Below are 21,712 nucleotides of genomic sequence, written 5' to 3'. Positions count from 1 at the left end.
ATGCATACCTGCATAGCTGCTGGTAACTTTCAGAGACATCTTTGTATTTGCATTTTGGCAGCCACTCTCTTCCCTGGGTTAGATGTTTTGCAGTTAAAATGCCTAAGATGGCTGGAGATGTATTTTACTGTATTTGCTACATATACAAATGTTACAGAGAAAGTAAGGTGTCATAGACAATATATAAAAAGCCTACTGTTTTCTCCTCCATTACTTTTAAATTTTAATAATTGGCATAGAGAAGGGCATTACATGCTTTTGAAATAGTATAGCGAAGTAAGGACAGAGACATAACAAAAGCGTACTTCTAGCTCTACAAGATGAAAAAGCACTGGGATAATGATCATTTCCCCAGATTTTGAATCTCTCAGAATTAAAATAAATAAATAAGTAATCAGCATAGTTTAGATAAATTCACTGCTTTATGGGTATTTTTAGGTTTATCCTAATAAGAAAATAGTTGCTTTTACTTAAGGATATTTTCTAATGAAGTCTGAATGTTTCCTTGAAATGCACAATTTGTTTTATTTAATTCAAAGGCCTCAAACAAAATCTTAAAAGGCAGAATATGAGCCGTTCTGACTCTTCAATATATAGGCAAGAGACTTTTACTTTCTTCTCAGCTTGATCAGCAATAAAGCAATACATAGATGATAAAAATAAAGATATTCTTTATTGATTTAATAAATCCATCAGAATTAAAGAGGATTAAATCACCCTCCAAACTGTCTAGCTCATGTATCTCTGGCCACTAGGGGAAGAGGAGGAACCAGCGTATCAAAATTTACCCTAATCCACAATAATCTGAATCTCATGAAACACAAATGGAAACTCTGACACAGAAAATGTACCCGGATCAAATTCATATTATCTGTTTACAGCATTCATGACCTGTCACTACACTAAAAAAAAAAAAGAAAAACAAGCCCACCAAAATGTTTCAAATTATCTGTGAACCCTTCTTAAGCTTGTAAACTTAAGACAGCTGTGATATCTAGCTGGCAAATATTTAGCCAGGTGTGATTCCATCAGTCTCAGCTAGTAATAGAGCAGTTCAAATGCAATCTCCAATTACTTCAGCTGAAAATATTTACAGTTTAAATGATGATGTCCTTATTTTATTTCCACAACCTGGTCTACTGAAATAGACATTTCAGATGTTTTTACAACACCCTCTCTGAAATCAGGTCTGAGAAAACAGTTACCTGCATACCTCAGTTAAAAAAGCAAGCAAGACCAAATAAAACAAAAAGATGTATTTCAACTGGGTTTCCAACTTTAACTCATGTAACACAAGATAACTTGTCAGAGGGTGAATAGGTAAAATATTCATAGAATCACAGAATCTTCATGGTTGGAAAGGACCTTTGAGATCATCAAGTCCAACCATACACACACAAAAACCAAACCAAAACAAAACCACAAAAAAAACCCTACAATCTCTGCCACTAGAGCATGCCCTGAAGTGCCACATCTACACGTTTCTTAAACACCTCTAGGGATGGTGACTCAACCACCTCCCTGGGCAGGCTTTTCCAGGGCCTGACCACTCTTTCAGTAAAGTAATTCTTCCTAACATCTAATCTAAACCTCCCCTGCCGCAACTTCAGACCATTTCCTCTGGTCCTGTCATTATTCACCCGGGAGAAGAGGCCAGCACCCACCTCCCTGCAACCTCCTTTCAGGTAGTTGTAGAGGGCAATGAGGTCTCCCCTCAGCCTCCTCTTCTCCAAGCTAAACATGCCCAGCTCCCTCAGCCTCTCCTCATATGACCTGGTCTCCAGACCCCTCACCAGCCTGGTAGCTCTGGGGCCCAGAACTGAACACAGTACTCGAGGTGAGGCCTCACCAGTACAGAGGCACCATCACTTCCCTACTCCTGCTGGCCACGCTATTCCTGATACAAGACAGAATGCTGTTGGCCTTCTTGGCCACCCGGGCACACTGCTGGCTCATATGAAGCTGGCTGTCCACCAGCACCCCCAGGGCCTTTGCTGCTGGGCAGCTTTCCAGCCACTCTTCCCCAAGCCTGTAGCGTTGCTTGGGGTTGTTGTGACCGAAATGCAGGACCTGGCACTTGGCCTTATTAAACCTCATACAACTGGCCTTGGCCCATCGATCCAGCCTGTCCGGGTCCCTCTGTAGAGCCTTCCTTCCCTCAAGCAGATCAACACTCCCACCTAGTTTGGTGTCGTCTGCAAACTTGCTGAGGGTGCACTCAATCCCCTCATCCAGATCATTGATAAAGACATTAAACAAAACTGGCCCCAAAACTGAGCCCCGAGGGACACCACTGTTGAGCAGCCGCCAAGAGGATTTCACCCCATTAATCACAACTCTCTGGGCACGGCCATCCAGACAGTTTTTAACCCAGTGAAGAGTACACTTGCCTATGCCATGGTTCACCAGCTTCTTCAGGAGAATGCTGTGGGGGACGGTGTCAAAGGCCTTACCAAAGTCCAGATAGACAACGTCCACAGCCTTCCCCGCATCCAGAAGGCGGGTCACAGGGTCATAGAAAGAGATCAGGTTGGTTAAGCAGGACCTCCCTTTCCTAAACCCCGATCCCTTGGCTGCCCTGCACTTGCCACAACAGCTCGCTCAAGATGATCCTCCTCTCCATGATCTTTCCTGGTACCGAGGTCAGGCTGACAGGCCTGTAGTTCCCCGGATCCTCCCTTCCGACCCTTCTTGTAGATGGGCATCACATTAGCCACCCTCCAGTCATCTGGTACCTCCCCTGTTGACCAAGACTGTTGATAAATGATGGAGAGAGGCTTGGTGAGCTCTCCCACCAGCTCCCTGAGTACTCTTGGGTGAATCCCATCCGGCCCCATATGTAACGTGTTATTGGCTAATTGACAGTTTCGTAGCTTTAGGGTAGTATGAATAGAAAATACACATCATCATTTATAAAAAACAACTAGTTTTATCCTTTTATCATTACAATATAGCAGACAAAGTTTATAGCATCATACGCAGGTAGTTAATTTAACTCCTTATTGCAACACAATCTTGTGATGTGATCCAGTCAAGCTTCATGTCTCTTTTCCTAGATACACTCGGGTGTTTTAAAGCCAGTAAAAATGAAGGAGATTTTCCCACCTGCATCATTTGCCAAGTTCCATGTTTATACGCCAAACAAAGAAGAAAACAGTTTCTGAGAAACTATGAGGAATTTCAGACTCTCTTTCTCCAGATCACCTTAACTAGCTCAATTATCACATCTCAAATGAAAAACCACCACTTTATTTTTACAGCTCTGGAGGCTGAATGCCCTGCAGATAGGTGGTCTGACTATTGAAGACAGAGGCAAAGTAGGCATTAAGTATCTCAGCCTTCTCCTTGTCCTTGGTTACAACTTTCCCCCCTGCATCCAGTAAGGGATGGAGATTCTCCCTGGCTCTCTTTTTGTTGATGTATTTATAAAAACAACTCCATAACAATAATTGTTCTATATTATACATAAATATTTTTATATATATATAAAAATATTGTTCTATACAAGCACATTTCTATATCAGTTGTGTATCATTCTACTGAAAGCAACGGAATTTCAAAGTTGTTTCTCCTCGCATAATCTGGCCATCAGAATTTTTATTACTGATGATTATGCACGAGTCAGGAAAAAAAAAAAGCACAGCTGAAATTCCAGATCCTTGGAAATAGTCATATCAGCTTGCTGGACTCTAGTTAGGGAAGCCAAATTAAATAATCTGCTTTTGCAGCGAATCCAAATCTTAAAACTTTTGTCTTATTTAGGGGATGAATAAACAAATAGAACCTGTCCTAATGAAAGTTATTCTATCTATAAATCTGTTCTGTTAAAATAAGCTCAAATATCCTTTTATTTATTCCACTTCAAAAAGACTGCAGAAGCTGCAGCCATGAAGGCCCAGATCTCTCCAGATTCTTGCCATACTAAAACACTCCATTGAAGTGTATTATCCAACACACAAGCTAGTGACTGCAATTATATAGCGTCATGTCTAAAATTCACTAATACTGATAGTACATGTGTAAGTGGGACAGGAAAAAATTCTGTGTCTGTTTGGTGTCATATGAAATCTTTTGGGTTTTTTGCTGCGCTCAGGAAGAAGCTCTAACTGTAACACAACATTGACCGAGCTGACGGAATAAGAGGTAATGTACGTAGTATTACCTAACTCATTCAAATTATGTTACGCATTGATTTCTGAAATCAAATGAGAAAATCATGCAGATGGGAAGAGAGAATAACCACTAGCTTCTTAGTCAAACTGAACTATTTAGATAGGCTATCCCCACTAAAAAAATCTTTTTGATCAATGCCAAAGACATTCTCTGTCATTGCCCCTGCCTCTGCAGGTTCATTCACCTGATATTTTATGATATCTGCACTTACTAGCAGGAAACAAAGGCAGATTAAAAGAAAATAAACTCTTGCAATAGCAATAACAAAATAGTTCCAAACTGTCTGTAGCCTCTTGAGCAAATGAGAGGTTTCTCAGAGAACGCATGTTGGCTACACTGCCTGATCCAAGTATCAAAAGGAAAAAAAATAAAACTGAAACTGTATTTCCAGAGGTTTAAACACTGATAACTGAAAATGTTCGTAAACAAAGTAATAAGGACCACATCCCTCACTACTACCATCACCTTACAGCTCATTAAAAGCACTTTTGATACAGAAGCGAGAAAACCTCTGCAACTCATAGAGAGAAGACATTTTAAATATACTCTCTCAAAACCAGAACAAAATACACACTCGGATGAAAAGTGATTGCAGCAGTAAAACATGTTAGTCCTCCACTCACAAAGTGCAGTAATAGGAGACCCTTATCACTTGCAGAGACAGAAAAACACAATCAAGCCAGAATAAATCTGCATCTAAGGTAAATCATCTACTTACTGCATTTCAAATAGGCCATTCGGCCAATGTAAACAGAAATTATGCACTGCATTCCACTAGATCATAATCTAAAACCAACCGAAACAACAGTACACCACTTCAGGCAACATGCGAAGAATTAAAACCTCTCATCATTTCTATTTCAAATGCATTATTCAAATAAAAACTACTCCATTATGAAAGCCTTTTTAATGTAAGGCAACGCAACACATCCACAACATTTTCCAAAACAGGACTGCCGGAAAGGAAGCGTGATTTTGCAGGTAGCCTAACACACTAGCATCTGCAAGTATTTTGAATGTATTTGCTGCTAGCAGTTCCCAATACAGCACTAAAACAAGGACTTTACAGACGGGGAAAGATGGAACTGTGAAGACGTCTGCACCGCTACTTTTCACAGCATATTCTAGGCAATTCTCTCACTTAGCCCTAAAATAAAATGGAAGTGTCTCCAGATTACCACTTTTCCAGTTGTCAGTCAACCACACCAGTTATGGAAAAATCAGATGCACAGATATAATCAAAATATCTTAAGAATAATTTAGGTTTAAGAATAATGGACTTAAAAGTACGGTAATTCCCCGTCTCTTAAAATAGTTGATCAGCAGCTATCTATTTCCTACTTTTCTTCTATCCCCCTTTACCACCACACAAATAAATAAGCAAATAAATGCAGAAGAAGAGGTTTTAGCCTAGCTGGCTGAAGTCTTTAACAATGAACATAAGCTTAAACCCTCAGAACTCTTAGAGCTTTTCTGGTCGCTACGCTAAAATAAAAGCATACTTTAAAAATACTTGACCACATTCAGAAAAAAACCTCATGTTTTTAGTCTTAAATTTAAGTAGGTCATTTTGTATCAAATAGAACTGTCTCTCCACTTGGAATTTTCCAGTAGTTTACTGAAAAGTCTAAGTAATTTCAACTTTAATAACTTTTATAATGGACATGAACTCCTCTTTCTCTGCTAAATGGAAATTGAGCCACCTACACCAGCCATGTAATAAGTAATTTAGCACCCATCATGAAAACATCACATATTGCACTTCTGTTTTTTAAATATTTTATCATAATCCTAACATTCCAAGTATCCAGAGCAACTGAAAAGATTTTATATACCTAAACCACTAAAAACCCATGAAAGATGAAGGTAATATGGAGATATTTAACTTGTTATTCTAAAAATACACTACTCTTCTATGAATTGCAAAATAGTTTTTTGATGCTGCACTTTGTAGTTGTAATGATAAACAGAACTTTTTTTCACATGTTTATTCCGAGAACACGTAAGAGGGTTCAGCAGCACCCAGCCACGCTGTCTGACAGTAGGGCAATGGTCCCATCCCCTGGTCAGTGCGGATGGACCTTTTTCACGGGACACCCTACTGACCTCACTGCTTATCTGGACATAAGGGTTCCCCCCAAGGGAATCAAAAGACAAAACTGGTGTATGAACCAAGGGCAGGATAAGAAGCCTTCCACTGGATTGCCACTTAATCCTCTATGGCTTTTTTTTTAATCTCACCTGCCAGGAGAAACAGTGTGCTAGTTTTGACATCAAGCAGGCCTTGCTGTCCACAGCATATGCAAGTGCTGGATTGCAGTACCTGCTCTGGTCCTCGTGGCAGCGTAACTGGGACAGGCTGTGAAGCCGCCAGTACATCTTTTGTGCCAAGTCAGAAAACATCTCTCCACCCACATGAGGCATAATGCTATTTATGCATCATTTGTACTTTCATGTGATTTTTTTTTTTCCTTCTACAGTTTCACCCAGGGGGAAGAAGGGAGAGGAACAGATACTTTATTTTTCCTCATTAAAAAAATGTGTTAAGAAATCGTAGGCAATAATAACATCATCATTCTAATAAGTTTTTTTAAGGTATATACTTACTTATTGGAAAATGAAACTAGCTTCGCAAGTATATTAATCATAAGTTGGTACATTTTGGATATACCTGTAACTCTGCCAACTACCTTCTTTCTCTCTAAAAACGCATGCACTCCATTTTTCATTATCTCACTCAAACATATGATCTCAGGAAGAGGAATACAAACCTTCTTCATAGAATAATACATGCCATTGGAAAAATACACGCCATTGGAAAAATACACATGGCTATTTATCTAGTGTTTCCGGTGAGGCATCCACAATATCTGCACTTTTTTGTTTGTCCTAAGTTTCACACATTCCAGTACTCTGTAACAACAGGGTGTGACAAAAGCAAGCAGAGGACGTAGAATAGAGTTTACTGAAGAATTTAGGAGGAAAGACTGAAAAAGGCTGCACATACACAGCATAAAGTAAAATAATACACAGTGCTTGAAGGTGCGGAACCTCTGAAGACTAACAGTCCTCCACAGAGATCTGAGCTCTCTTGCGTTCAACCATGCAACACAAAACATGAAAAAAACCAAAATAGTCCCCCAATATGCAATACTCTGTTGTCATATGCAATCTTGGTGTAAATCCAAATGGAAACCATGGGGAATCCCTAATCAGACATACATCTACTGTGTGTAGAAATCCATGCAAGCAAATAAATAAATTGCAATCTTATAAGCCTCTAATATGTTTAAACAGCCTCATATTCAAAAATACTTCAGGGTTGTGGCTATCAATCTGCAATCCAGTAAAAACATTTGTATAATCAGTTTTATCAAGGCATATTTTTGAAGAAATTTTCCATTAAAGTTCTGAACATTATGTAATTACTGCTTAGAAGAGGAGCACATAAATATGCCTATCAAGTGTCCTTTGCATCATTTATTTTGGATACTTTACTTAGGTTTACTCTAAGTGACAAACAATAAGCATTCTAATATCATAAGCTGACTGCAGATACTGCAAATGCAGATAAAAACTTGCGGTGAGAATGTGGTTAAACCATTTAATGTTCTAGTTGACCCACTAAGACAGTAACTCAAATATTTGTTTTGTTTCAGAAATGCAATTTTCAGGTATGACATTAGGGAAAGGGAGATGAGACTAGAGCAGTATCCATACAAAGAACAGTTTTCAACTGTACCTATAAACATACCTATTTTTTTGTAGAATAATTCTTATTGCTTGACTATTTTAGACCTATGCTAATGGAGTATCATAGGCCTGGATGTATCTTTCTAAGGAAAGAAAGAAAAGAAAAAAAAGATTGAAATAAGGCATCCTGAATTTTCAAAGGGCCCTTTCTTCTAATCTATCTGCTTGGATAATGTGTCCAGAGTGGCATTTTGTAATGACAGCAACTTTCCAACAAATCAATAGTTATTTAATTCCCAACAAGCTCTCGAGTCCATTAAACCTGATTACATTCACCCATTTCAGTTGGGTGCAGTTATTTTTCCTACACCGGCACTTAATCTATAACAGGAACTTATGAGAACTTTCAAAAGCAATTTCAACATCAATCAGCATAGAGTGAAAGGCACGATTTGCTTGTAATTATTTATTGGACAGGATGGCACAGGGTCTGACTGAGCTCTAGCGTCTGACCTTCACCCCCAAATTCTAATGGATATGAAAGCCTGCTTAATGTGTTCAAGTGTGCTACCGTGTCTCACCGTTTAAAAAAAAAATAATAGCATCAGCTTACATGTCCCGGAAGACACAGTTTTTCAATACCTGATAATGGCCACTGTGCAATGCTATATTTCTGTTTTAGACATATGTGTCTGATATTAAGCATAAAGTGAAGAACACAACTCACAGTCCAGTCTTCAATTACTGAATGGACCTATATGGGAAAAAACTCTTTCACACTGTGATTGCCCCTCTACACCAGCTAACTGTTGTAGTAAAACAGCACAATGAAAATTTGTCTCTCCTCCACAATTAATTTGACTGCTCACTAGCATGACACAGAAATTCTGTAATAGACGTGTGTCTCTCTCGACCTTGTTAATGCCTAATATCTACCTACTGCCATTTATAGGATACACTGGTTTGTTTTTTTTTCCACTTTGTCAATACTTGGAAATGTTACTTAAATTCTTTCTTAATGTCTTCTAATACTGTAAAGAATAGAATACTTTTTGCTTAATTAGTGCCTCCATTCAAAATCCTGTCCAACAGGAAAAAATTCAGTAGTACCACTTCTTGATAAACATAAAATAAAAATCAAAAACAGACAACACAACAACAACTAAATCTAGTAATTGCCAGTTAACTTCTAAAATACAGAACTCTTGCCCTGAAGCAAGATCTTACACCTTCAGGGCTCAAAAGAATTAATACGACGTGCATAAATATTCTGCAAAGGTTATCTGTTTCTATACACGCAAAAACACAAACCCTTTTTCATTTGGTGTGATGCATAACACGTGAATTAATGCATATTTAACACTATTCACATTCGCTGTGCTAAAACACTTAACCTAAACACATCATGGTAAGTTACTTTGTCTTATGACCTGCCGTGGGAATGCTGACTCCCTCAGAAACCTAGAATGGATAGCAAATCCTCTGCCCTGTGGTCAACCTCGTGAAGCAAAGGCATGAATGTTAAACAGCAGACAAATCAATACAAGCAAATATAGCTCAACTACACCATTTATTCAGCCATGAGAGATGTCAATACACAGATTAGGGTGATCCATCTTTTTGATTTCCTACTGTCTTCTCACTGACTACATGAGAGCTTTTGCCTGTATTAAAAGCGTTTGCTTTCTCAACCATAAAAATTCCAATTATTACTCTAAGTGCGCTAGAGTTAAGTTGCTTGTTGGAAGCGGCCTTGCATTACCTGAACAAGTCCAGCGAAGTATGGTGCTGCCGGCAGAATCATTGGCACTCCATATGGATGTAGCAAAACTCCTTGAGACGACAACATGGTTTAAGTGATAGTATTACTCCCACTAAAGCTAAACACATCAATTGAAAGTTAAGGGAAAATCTATATACCAACTTCTTCCAAACTCAGAGCTAGAACCAAATAACTTCTGTCAGGGGCAAAGCCCACATCAGCTGTAAAAAAAAGAAAAAAATTGACGTCAGCAACTCTTAATGTTAAAATTTTCTTCAGAGACAACAGATAGAGACAACAGCTGCAAACCTAACTCTACCAAAAAAGGAAGGGGCTATTTTGGGATCAGCTTAAGTAACATGACTAACCAACTACTCTTTATCAGTTCAGATTTTTAAGCGCTATACACATACAGATCAAATTCTGTACAGATCTACTGATTACAATTAATTTTCCTATCAGTTCTGGTATATACATGACAACAGTTACTATCAGAAGGCATTTAAAAAATAATCAGGTTTATCATGATTAAGTAAATAAATGTTTCCCTGTATTTATAAGCTGTTAAATAATATTCATGTGAGAGTTTAAACTAAAGTCTGTTACATAGGATGCATATTCTGGTTTGATTCATTATATTTTTCTTGCTTATTTTGAGTATTTGAGCTAACCAATACAAGCTAACTGCTTCTATTAGGGTTATATTTTAATGGCTTTTCTAACCTTTCACAACATCTATGTTGTATTGCAGCTTCTTTTAAAAAGAACAAATTTGATCTTTAGAGTATTTCACAGCCATTCTTCAATTAAACTTACACTTGGAGCAAAATTTAGGCTGTTTTCCCCTCTAAACACAACAGATTTGCTTTTTAATGCACTACTTGCAAGACATTCTCTTCCATAGCTAGTAATTTTTACTTTAGACAAAACAAACTTAGTCATCAACACCTGTTTCATGTGCAATGCATCTTCTACTATTGCAGATATGACTAATGACAAGAATTACAACTGAGCAAGATTTTTTTAATTCAATAAATTAGTTATGTGCTTTAAAACTTCACGTTACAAGTAAAAAAAAAAAAATCCTGTCCTACAGTCTTTGAATAACCAGCGTGCTTCACATCACTAATTTCAGCTACTTGATTTTGTTGCATAATTACTTTCCCAGATAACTAATTGCAGACAAGATTTGATGCGATATTCAATTACTTAATGTCACATTTTGACCATCGTGAAAGGTTTTCAGTAATTGATTCTCATGCATCAAGGCAGCCATGTTGCACGATTGCGAAATCTACCTTCGCAGCTGCATGTTGGTCCTTGCTACTGCCAGCCTTAAACCATTTCTAACTTTAGATGTTGAATTGTGACCCTCTATGATGCTCTTTTGAGAGGCTGCCAATGAAGACAGCAATTGTCACATGATGAAGCGATGCTTACCTAGTTCCATCTCCTGTTACAGAATTGCTTCACTTCTCTGTTGGGGATAATGCTGTTCACACTGGTTATCTGACTACACTTAGCTATTAATCATATTTCTTGCTCTTTTCTTATTAAGCAACAGAGCCCTGCAGTTTAATTATTAAGCACACAGTAGGCTGTCACGTCGTGGGTTTTGCCAAAAGATTTTCATAAATTCCAATACAAAACCTGTTATTAACTTTCATATAGAAATATATAAACAAAAGGTATATATGAGAAAGCGAGTTGCCATTACAACGCATTTATAAGTATCTCATTTCTAAAAAGACGTTCATTTTAACTATTTACCTATTTGTTTGGTCTAACAGAGTAAGCTGTATTTGAAGAGAAAGATCTCTTTCACCTAGGAATGGAGATTATAAAATGGATTCTGCAAGCTTTACTCAAATGACTCCAGCGGGACAACTGACATACATAAGGATTGTTAAATTGCTCTGTAAAATACCCAGTTGGTTTTTTGTTTCAGCATGTATGTACTTGATAAGATGCTAGAAACCCCAAAGAACAAGATGATTTGTACAGGGAAACACAGGCTCGAGGGAAGCTTTTCTGTGATCTGTTTTGGGACAGTTTTTGCTTAACATTTTCATTAATTATTTTGGCACAAGGCAACATGCTGATGAAGTTCCTGATGACATAAAGTTGGAAGGTACTGTCAAGACTGAGAAGGATAAGAATATTATATAGAAAGAATTGCTCAGCCTTACTGTCTGCATTAATAGAAATGGGATGATATTCAGTAATACAAAACATAAGGTCATGCTTCTGCTAGTAACAGAAACTTCAGTTCTAAACTCAGGAGGAAGAAAAGCAGGAACTTATTGCATCTGTTTAAGGAATTTGAGCTGTAAGTGTGATGCAACTATGAAGCGGAAAATTATCAGTATTTCCTAATTAATTTTATTTCTCAATTAATTTATTAGAGGTACTTCCAAAAGCACACAGTTCTCTTCATCCACATTAATTAAAAAAAAAAAAAAAGAGGTCAAATTAAACTACAACAAACGTAGAGAAAGTCCCTTTTGTGTTGTTCAGGGGAACAGAGCAACTACATTGTAACAGCAACCGAAGAAAGTTCGATTTTTTTTTTTTTTTTAATCACGACCAAACAATTTATGAACAGGGAAGAAAACAGTAGGAGCAAGATACTGGTTTAAGCTAAGGACAATCCTGACACTAAAAATCAAGGAAAAACTAGTTATGAATAAATTTAGGTTGAAAATATTTTTTCAATTTATTTTTTAAAAGTATTTTGGTGTCGGCTAAGTGAGGGTCTAGAACAGCCTTCCAAATCCACAGTAACAAAAAAGGATAGCTTATAAAAGAAAATTAAATTATGCCAATAGCAGTGTTAGTCTGAACACAGCAACTTATAGGAGGACCCTTCCAGTCCTTTGCAAGTAGTATAAACATTCAAGAATAATGAAAATATCAAACGTCTAAAAAGCATTTATATTTACTACATTGCAAATTGTAATATATAAAAATATATTTTGAAAATAAGCTGTAGTTACCTGTTTTAATGAAAGGATGCTTTGCTTGCCTCACTATAACAACATGCTTCTAAATGTATAGCCGTATGGCACTCCAAATCCAAGCTCTGACTTTCTGGTTGGGCTCTTTGATGATGTCCCATGTGTGCACCAGCTACCTAAGTTCGCACAAACCTCTGTGAATCAAAACCACAGAAGTACAATACAGCTTTACTCGCATCTCCGCCCCATGCCAAAGTCTGAACTTACGCCAATGCAACTACATCAGCTTCACCAGTTTATACCAACAAATTTGTTCTCCCTCCCAACCACAGAAAAATGAAATTTGTCTTGTTTTACAGTTCACCATTAGTTAGCATTAACGGTCACTCCTGTTCTGCAAGAATATATTGAATACAGGAAATTTGACCATAAAGAGTGCTGAGGACTTAGAGAATAAACCAGAAGAGTATTAAATATCCCAATAATTCTGTTTCCCTTTAGCAGGACCTCTAGCATGATTAAGGTTAAGCATGAGCCTAAATGTTTTTGCTAGGACAAACCAGAACGGTCAGTACTATGCACATCAATCATCTGTCTGAAGCCACTGATGGTGACAGGACTTACTTCCTCGCTACTCCGGGATTGTTACTCCCTGAAAAAATTAAGTATGCGTGTGGGTGGAAAAGGGGAGATCATCTATCTTAAATAACTATACAGTTTTCACTTCCATTACATTATAGAAAATAATGCTGTTAGAAAAAAAAAAGACATGCTAAGCCATTTTCAGTATGCTAATGGAAGGCATGTTTCTTTCAGCTGTTTCCAAACCCATATATTTCTTTTTCTCATTAAAAATTTTCAAGGATTTTCTGAAACTGAAAACTGATTTTAAAAGTGGAAGACAAGAGAAAAGAACAAGAAAATAGATGAACAAATAAAATATACAATCTTACTTGTTTCATTTCCGCAGAATTTTGCTAAAAGGCATATATTATTTATGAAAATAAATCTGCAGTTTTAAAAATTAACAACAATATAAGAATTTAGTCACATTGGAATGAAAACTCCCAGGTGAGAATACCTGAATCATAGCTAAGAAGCTCATGCAATACCTTTTTTAAACTTGTTAATTAAAGACTATTTTTGCACCAATAATACAATGCATTATTTGAATTGGCTAATGTAAGAGACTATAATTATTCTACACAGAAATTGACTGAACAATCGAACTTCCAAAATCTGACAGGGTAGTCCTGTTATGAACTTGCCTCCTAGACAGAAGCTGGTTTTAAAGGTGAACAGCACAGATTAAGCAAGCTAAGGTGGCATTAGAAGGTCGCAAAATACGTAAGTATTTCAGGTCCAACAGTCTAATGCCATAATTTTATATTTCAGCACAGAACCAAAGCTACTGACAGGAGTGTTCCAATAGTGATTTCACTGCGGACTTGCTAAAAAGTAATTTGAAATGGGAAAGAAATGGAGACCGCTGTACAGTACAGATGCACACAGAAAGAAATAAAGCCAGAAGTATGCCTGAAAACTGGGTTATGCATTCAGGCAGAACAAGAAAAATGATGATGATGCAAGAAGGGCCAAGGTTTTGATCCCACTTGCATATAATACCCAAATGGTGCATTAGACAACGACCAAAATATTCCCACAGGCAAAGGCAGATGTCTGGTTTTGCTATGGTTCAAGGTAAAAAAAAGACTTTAGCAACTTCCTTGGAGCCACACTGCCTTGAAAAGACAGATCCCTGCAATGCGGTCATCAGACAATCAATGATGTATGCTCTAATCAGATCCTGACAGAAGTAATTTATTTAGAACATCCTTCTGCCAAATAATTAATTCTTCTTAATACCTATATCTAGTTCAAAATACTACAAACAATGGTTCTTCCAAATGCTACGCAACACCCATGAACTTCAAATAATTTCTACTTCATTCCAACATTGGCCTAACCTTCCCATCTCATAGATCATAAATAATTCAGGTACCACTTTGGCACCCTCTTCATAGCTTATGCTACATCATATTTGATTCCTTAAACTCTTCTTCAAGCCTCCCATTTTCTGGCCACCTTTCCTATTCTACAGAGGCTCTCAATTTTCTCTTTAAGATTTCTCAGTGTTTTCTGGTAAAGGAAAACCCAGAACCGAGAGGATAAAGTAGTTTCCAAATCTCCTGGCAGTTTCCATCACAGCAACTTTAGATTATCTTCCCTAAAGAAGTATTACCAGATCAGTACCATGCATACTCTAAAAGAGAAGGTGAGCTGCTATTGATTAGTATTGCGTGAGGTAAGTAGACCCAGGCATTAAATGAAATACTGGTAAATAGAAAAAGCTGTCCTGCGTGCCTTCCCCCACCCTCCCAACCATGACTGCTGCCACTTTATAACTACTGCACTTGTCTTCCAAAGACTATTTCTACCTTTCTGCAAAAACCCTTTGGGACCAAAGGCTCTTCAAGGGCACCAGAAGCACTATCCAGACTTGACCCCTGTCCTCATCTGACTCAATCCACTCTTCTCACCAAAGCCTGAAGTACACATAGGAGCTCTTCATACCAAGTATCAATTCCCCAGCCAACTTCTATTATACTTAACAGTAGAACCAAAATACAATGTGGAAATTTTAGTGACTTTTAAAGTAGAAAACATCACATATACAAAGCAAAGATAACTACTGATCTCATACCGATACAAGCATGGTGGCTATCAGAGTTTGTTGAGTTTATTAAGCATCTCAGTTTACACTTAGTGTATAGGGCAAAGATATAGAAACTGTTTATAACAGAGAGCTCACCTTTTTCAACTATGTGGAACACTTGTGGGATACAGCATGTTTGGTATTAACACATTTTTCTTCCAAACAAAGTTTCTATTTGAAAATTAGATTAGCTCGTAGGAGCAATTTACATCTAGCTGCGGTTCAAGATGAACCTAGCTGATTCTTTCATTCAGAAACCAACAATGCTTCTGTTCCACTGAAGTTCAACTTTCTAGCCTTTTTCTTTTAAATGTACAACGGTGGCAAATTTAGAGACTTCAAAGAGAAATAATTACAGTCCTGCTGACAACAAGAGCTTAAGACAGAATCACCTCACATAAAAACTTAGGAAGCATGTTTGGGAAACAAATTTGTAGCCCTAGAAAAATCAAGGCTTTCCCATTATAGGCCAGTTTGGTTTTACATTTTTTGAAGTGCAGTATCTCAGCAGATGTTGATCTCTGACTACATGGCCAATACCTTTTCTTTGGTTTGACTAACTCTGAAATTTTTTTTGTTGTCAGTACTGTGCATTGATTCACCTGCTGCTCTAGTGTCTCACTGGCTAAAGAATGGCATGTTTACTTTGCATTTCTTTTGGAATGCTCCCGTAAAGATCAATTCTCCTTTCTCTCCATGCATTGCCCCACAACACATCCTTTTACTACCTCAGCAACTATGCAGTACTTGTCATCACCATCAAGGGCTCACTTCAGCCTATTCCTACCCTAGCTACTACTGGGAACAACTGAAAGATTCACTTTTTCAGGAACATGTGAAGGCAGAGATTTTTTCATAAATAGCTTGCCCTCTTCTACATCCGTAGAAACCTCCATTCCCGCTTAGACTAGAGTGCTAGAGATATGCATTTGTCTCCTGAGAGCAGATAGAGCGATTTACCCTTCAGGGAGTTGCAAAACACATTCACTTACACAGGCAATAAATGTGCTAGAGAGAGGAAGGTGGTTAAAAAAAAAAAAAAATGGAGTTAAGGGATGCCTCTGCGGCCAGACTTCCCTTTGGCTACCATAGAAACGTAAGGACCTGTCACCATCCATACATATCATGGCACAAAGCTGGAGAACAATCTGTGAACCCCTACCCCCTGAAGAAACAAACAAATAGCTTTGAGTGCCTTTTGACTTATCTGTGTTTTCATATGAATTAGAAAAATTCTGAATCGCAATCAGATTTGTCTTTTTGTGCCAGCATTCGTGTCAAAATTAAACCAGGATGAATCTGGGAATTTATTTAATGTGGGAAGAAGAATAACATTAGACTAATGCAAGAAGTCACACAGAAAATCATCTTCTAAAGCTACAAAAGGTGGTGTAGTACATATGGTGATACAAGCCATTTGTAGGGCAAGCTCCTTCAATCAACAGCTCTGTGGCTCTGTACTCTCTGGCTCTAGTTTCTCTAACTCTATTGTCCTGGACCACTCAGAAAATTCAGCTGCAAAACTGGACAAAAATACTATTGCTTTAACTACCAAGAGTTGATTTTGACATGCATACGTTACTACTTATTCATAACACAGAAGATGTGTTGCAAAGGCCCTCTCTATGTTTCTTACATCTTAATGAGCACTGCATTGTTTTCCTTTTCTTACAGGGCTCCATACTGTTTTATTAACATAACTCCCCTTGGCTGGAGAACACACGAAATCAGTGGTAGTTTCACTACAGGCTTCTTTGAGAACAAACTCTTTCCTGTCTCCAGGCTACTTCAGATATCTTTCACTACTCTGCTCTTGAGTTTATCTGCCATTTCTTAAAAAGCTGAGATAAGCCTCCAACCTACGTGAAGCTAAGCAGTTTTGAAAACTTTGTATGAGATGTATAACAGACATTTTCAAGATCTCATGTATGTTTGACATCATGACATTACACAGCCAGACTACTGAAAATGACATACATCTTCCAGTGACATGATAAGCAGTATCACAAGTATCTTTATTTTAAAATAGACAGGCGCTATGGATGTACTTCGCAAAATACGTATTACTATCATACTTTCACATATCTTCCTTAATCGCATTCACTTATTCTTCTCTTTCATGTGCTGGATATAAGATGCCCAAGAAGTATATATTTTTGCATGTATTTTGCCAACAGGTAGGAGCAAGCTGTAATCTTCCCCTTGGAGTACGCTCATTTGCAAATATGGACGAGCAGCAACAAAATATATTTTTCCTTGCAAATCAGGAACAGACTGACTTCTAATCAATATCCACTCTTAATGAACCCTATCGATATACCCAAGCAATGGCCATGATAGATCACCATCCATTCCACACAGGAATTTTGCTAATACTTGAGCAGACAACCAGTCTCACTCAGTATCAGTTCACAGCCATCTTTGTGTTGACACCAACATGCACAAAACAAAATCTCAGGAATATAACAGTGTATTCTAGACAATTCTAGACACATAGACAAGCCATATGTGTGTCACTGTCATCTATCAGGGTTTGGTTGTGTGGAGATGATAGACAGCCACATGTTTTTATTGCCAAATCTGCTCAGACAGACTTCTCTCTATTGCTGTAGTCAGGCTACTCTGACTACTGTATCACAGGAAGCTATGACTTCTTCTTGACCCCAATTAGCACATTCATTATTCATCAAATTACAGTTTTCATTTGCTTCCCTTGGGAACAGCAAAGTATCACTGTGAGGATCTTTCAATACAACTTCACCCCCTTAATACACACGGGATTTGCTGACAAGTAACAGCTACACATTCCCCTGAGTAAAGTTCATATTAATAGGACTGCATGGTGAATCATGAGATGGTATTAAATCATGCCTCCTGCCTGTATAAATACATCATTCAAGCACCCTACTATGCCAAGTGCAATGGTTTGATTGCAGAAACCAGCATAGGGTAGATATCCTAAGTGAGCAGGGTGCCTTGGAGAAATAACCTATTCAAACCCCCAAATAATAAAGACCCTACAGGTCTTTAAAGGGATCAGAGGGAATTTCTGTTCAGAACTGACAAGCTTCATATTCTCCGGAGATGAAATATCAAGACTCAAAGGTATCAGATGAAACGCAAGCTATAATTCAGCCTATACAAGACATCAGCAATAGTTTTTAAGTACCGAAGTTTAGCTAAGAACTACAAGCTAGGAGCATGAGTCAGGAAGGATTTGGCTGAAAGCATCAGAAGGCACAGTTGATAGGAAGTTTGCCTCCAAATCTGAATACCACATAGTTAAAGCTTTTTCAACTTTATTGCTACTTTATGTCTGAAGTCAGTTCAGTCTCATAGGTGTCTGCTAATAAAATTGTTTCGATACACACTTAATCCCATGTTCAGCAATTCAGCCACCGCTCCTAAACTCAGTCTGATGTCTTACAGGTAGCTGCTGTGCACGGCCAGCACAGCACAGATCCAGCCAACAGATTACATAGCACAGGAGTACCTGCATTTTCCTGAGATGGGTTGGATCTCTTCTGCCCATAGATTGACGGTCTGGGACTGAGGTCACGTCAATGTGAGTGGTACTCTCTGCAGGCACCTTCATGTAAACAGCTAATACACAGGAAAACTACTTTAAAAGAACAAAGTTCCCTGGATTAAGCGTCAACAAAACTTCCTGGTTATACAGTAAATAGATCTCCCCCTAAATATTTTCTTTCCTCCCCTTTCCCAAGACCTCTTAGACAATATTCTACTTATTCATTATACATTCTGGTCCTAAATAACTATTCTGTTAAACAGGTGATTTTCTTCAGCAACCACAGTGGACACTGAATTCACGTGAATTTTCTAATTCTAATGTTCTATGATTTCTAATGTTATTTCTTACGACAACATCTCCAGGACAATGTAAACCTATGGGGATCGTGCTACTGATCAGCATAACAGAAGACAACAGAATAAGCATCAAAGAACAGAAACCCATAACACTGTTGTATCAATGCCAGATGATAAGAGCCTTTCCTATCATCCACTTAGCAACTTTCTTAGTTTTGGTTAATTCCTTCGATATTAGAAGGGAATAAAGAAAGGTCGGCCTTTTTAATCTCACCTTCATTTAGGTTTTAATCAACCTTTGTCAGTGCCCCTGAGCGCACCAGCAAAGGACTGATGTAAATTTGTGTAGAGAAGGACAATAGAAGAGGATTACTTCTATTTTTATTGAAATCAGTGCTTTAGCTGATATTAAGGTTATTAGTTGGACCAGTAAGATTTTATTGCCGCAAGAAACAAGACAAAGAGTACACAGACCCCTTCTAAGACTCGAGGTGTGCCCAGTTCTCCTGCAGTGTAACATAAGAGGATCAGACACAAAAAATTTAACTCAAACTCTTTGAATGAGAGCATCTTACCTTTTCTCAAGGTTTTTCAATAGCGATCTGTCCCTACCCAGAAGAAATGCAACCCATTATACTGTTTAGTAAAAAAGCAAACCACTGAAATGCACGTTACTGAACAAAAGGAACAAATGAAAATAAGAAATGTAATATTCCCCTACAAGTTTTGACTAGTGTTGCTCAACAAACATGAGCTGCACTGAAAGTTCACATCCTGTTGACCCCACAGGCATAACTTTTTTTTAGCTTCCTTCATGAATCTGTGAAAATAACACTTTTGCTTAAGAGTTTACATAAAGCAGTTTCAAAGTTCATTTTCTGCTGGAAGTAGGCACACACCACTTGTATAATTTTAGTGTAAATAAGCACTTAAAACTATTGTCAAGGAAGAATACGATGATGAGAGAAAATGCACATAAACTGTATGATGCAATAATTTTGAAGCAAAGCCAAGGATAATAAGGTGTGTTGATCTACCCCAGCAGAAATTATGATCCTGATTTTCTGTCCCATTAAAATCCATCTCTGCATTGGATACTAGAAAAAAGCCTGTGACTGCTCCATTCCCACACATGCATTTGAAGACACCTGCATGGTTTGCTTGGTTGTATAGAAACACACGTTTGTTTATAATGAGCAGTTCCTAAGAGACACACCCTACCAAACCATTTAGCAAAAAAAAAAACATTATAGAAAAATAAAACCAAACAAAACTACAGTTCCTCCCCCTACCACGCAGTGGGTTTCTGGAAACACCTTGAAAACAAAGTTCCCTACAAACAGCATTACCCTGGCACTCCTTTGTTTTTAGAAAACTGTATTTAGAAGTTCCTGTTTGAGCTTCCATTTGTCACACTTGTGGGGAGTCAAAACTGCAAGTGTGATCCTCCAGATCTATTGAGGAGCATTTACTGACACTTGAAGGAACTGATTTGAAATCCCTGGTTTATTGTTTACATCTTTTGCTGCTGATTCACATGGATAGGTGAGAGGGAGATTATAAGGTATTTCTAACAAGCGCTCGGCACAAAAACGTGAGGTATTTTCAATCTATGCTAAAATCTGAATGCCATTTTGCAAAATGACATTTAAACAAGCAAGCACCTGGAACATAAGTCCAACATGAGTTAATAATGCATACTTTTCTGAGTAACTATGCTTATACTTTTTTTTCCCTTTGAATTTAGTTCTTTATGTATATACAAAAGGTAGTTTAGTTCATCTTAAAATGATATTGAACAACTTCATTTCAATGGAAAACCCCTGTACATAAATCCACCACATTAAAAACATTTCAAAGACCTCAAATGTACACAATGTAAGAAACAGCTATAGATAGCTGTAGCTCTAGAACAGCATACAGTGGCAGCTCAAAAGCCACAAAAACACTACAAACTCATGTTCTTCCTGAAGCGTTCTTAATAGGTGACTTTCTGCAATGATAAAAGCTACAGGCGGCCTCATTTTAGTATTTGTTTATCATTAGTATCTGGAAAAATTTCCTTCTACATTTTATTTTTGAGGGAAAACCAATCACGTGCTGTGTAGTTGGAATTTTTCAGTGATTTACCTTCATCCATCCATCCAGAGTACAGTGGACATCAGTGTTAGAGAAAAAAAACACAACTTAGAACAGCTGACAGTATGTTGAAACAAAAGCAAAAAATTCAAAACAGATAATAAAACAAGCACTCTTCCAACAGGAAATCCATTTGTAGAAGAGTCAAGTTCTACAGTGTTGTCTCCCTGCTGGTACAGTGCAACTTCTCGTGGCAGGGGGTACTGGGGGCTGTTCTGCCCTGAGTGAGATCTGTGAGAGTAAGAGCAGTTTGAGCATTGCCTTTCCCGACTGAGGCCCTCTGGCAAGAGTGTAAACTTTTACTTAAAAAGAATTCAAGTTAATTAATACTTTTTCTATAATCAGGAAGAGTTCATCAGTTGCTGTTTCAGTAATAAACAAAAGTTATTACACATTTTTTATATTAGTATTCACAACTCAAAAGCATTATTTAAATATAAAAAT

The 21,712-nt window shown here is 37.7% G+C and overlaps 1 protein-coding gene across 50 annotated transcripts in view; it reads right to left on the bottom strand.

Annotated features, from left to right (window-relative positions):
* Positions 1 to 21,712, bottom strand: part of RBFOX1 (RNA binding fox-1 homolog 1) — a 908,679-nt gene that overhangs the window by 251,391 nt on the left and 635,576 nt on the right. For 19 of the 50 annotated variants that reach the window (XM_063342837.1, XM_063342880.1, XM_063342839.1 and 16 more), the window contains 2 exons: positions 12,625 to 12,779; positions 9,629 to 9,849 (listed from right to left, as the gene is read on the bottom strand). The exons of 27 other annotated variants lie outside the window; for them this stretch is intronic. In XM_063342837.1, the coding sequence (XP_063198907.1) occupies positions 9,629 to 9,715 (87 nt within the window). In that variant the 5' untranslated portion in view covers positions 9,716 to 9,849; positions 12,625 to 12,779. The remainder of the gene's footprint in view (positions 1 to 9,628; positions 9,850 to 12,624; positions 12,780 to 21,712) is intronic. 4 more of the 50 variants (XM_063342852.1, XM_063342851.1, XM_063342853.1 and 1 more) reach the window with 1 other exon arrangement.

Source organism: Chroicocephalus ridibundus, chromosome 8 (assembly GCF_963924245.1).
Source record: "Chroicocephalus ridibundus chromosome 8, bChrRid1.1, whole genome shotgun sequence".
NCBI lineage: Eukaryota > Metazoa > Chordata > Aves > Charadriiformes > Laridae > Chroicocephalus > Chroicocephalus ridibundus.
This window is presented reverse-complemented; position numbering and strand designations above follow the sequence as displayed.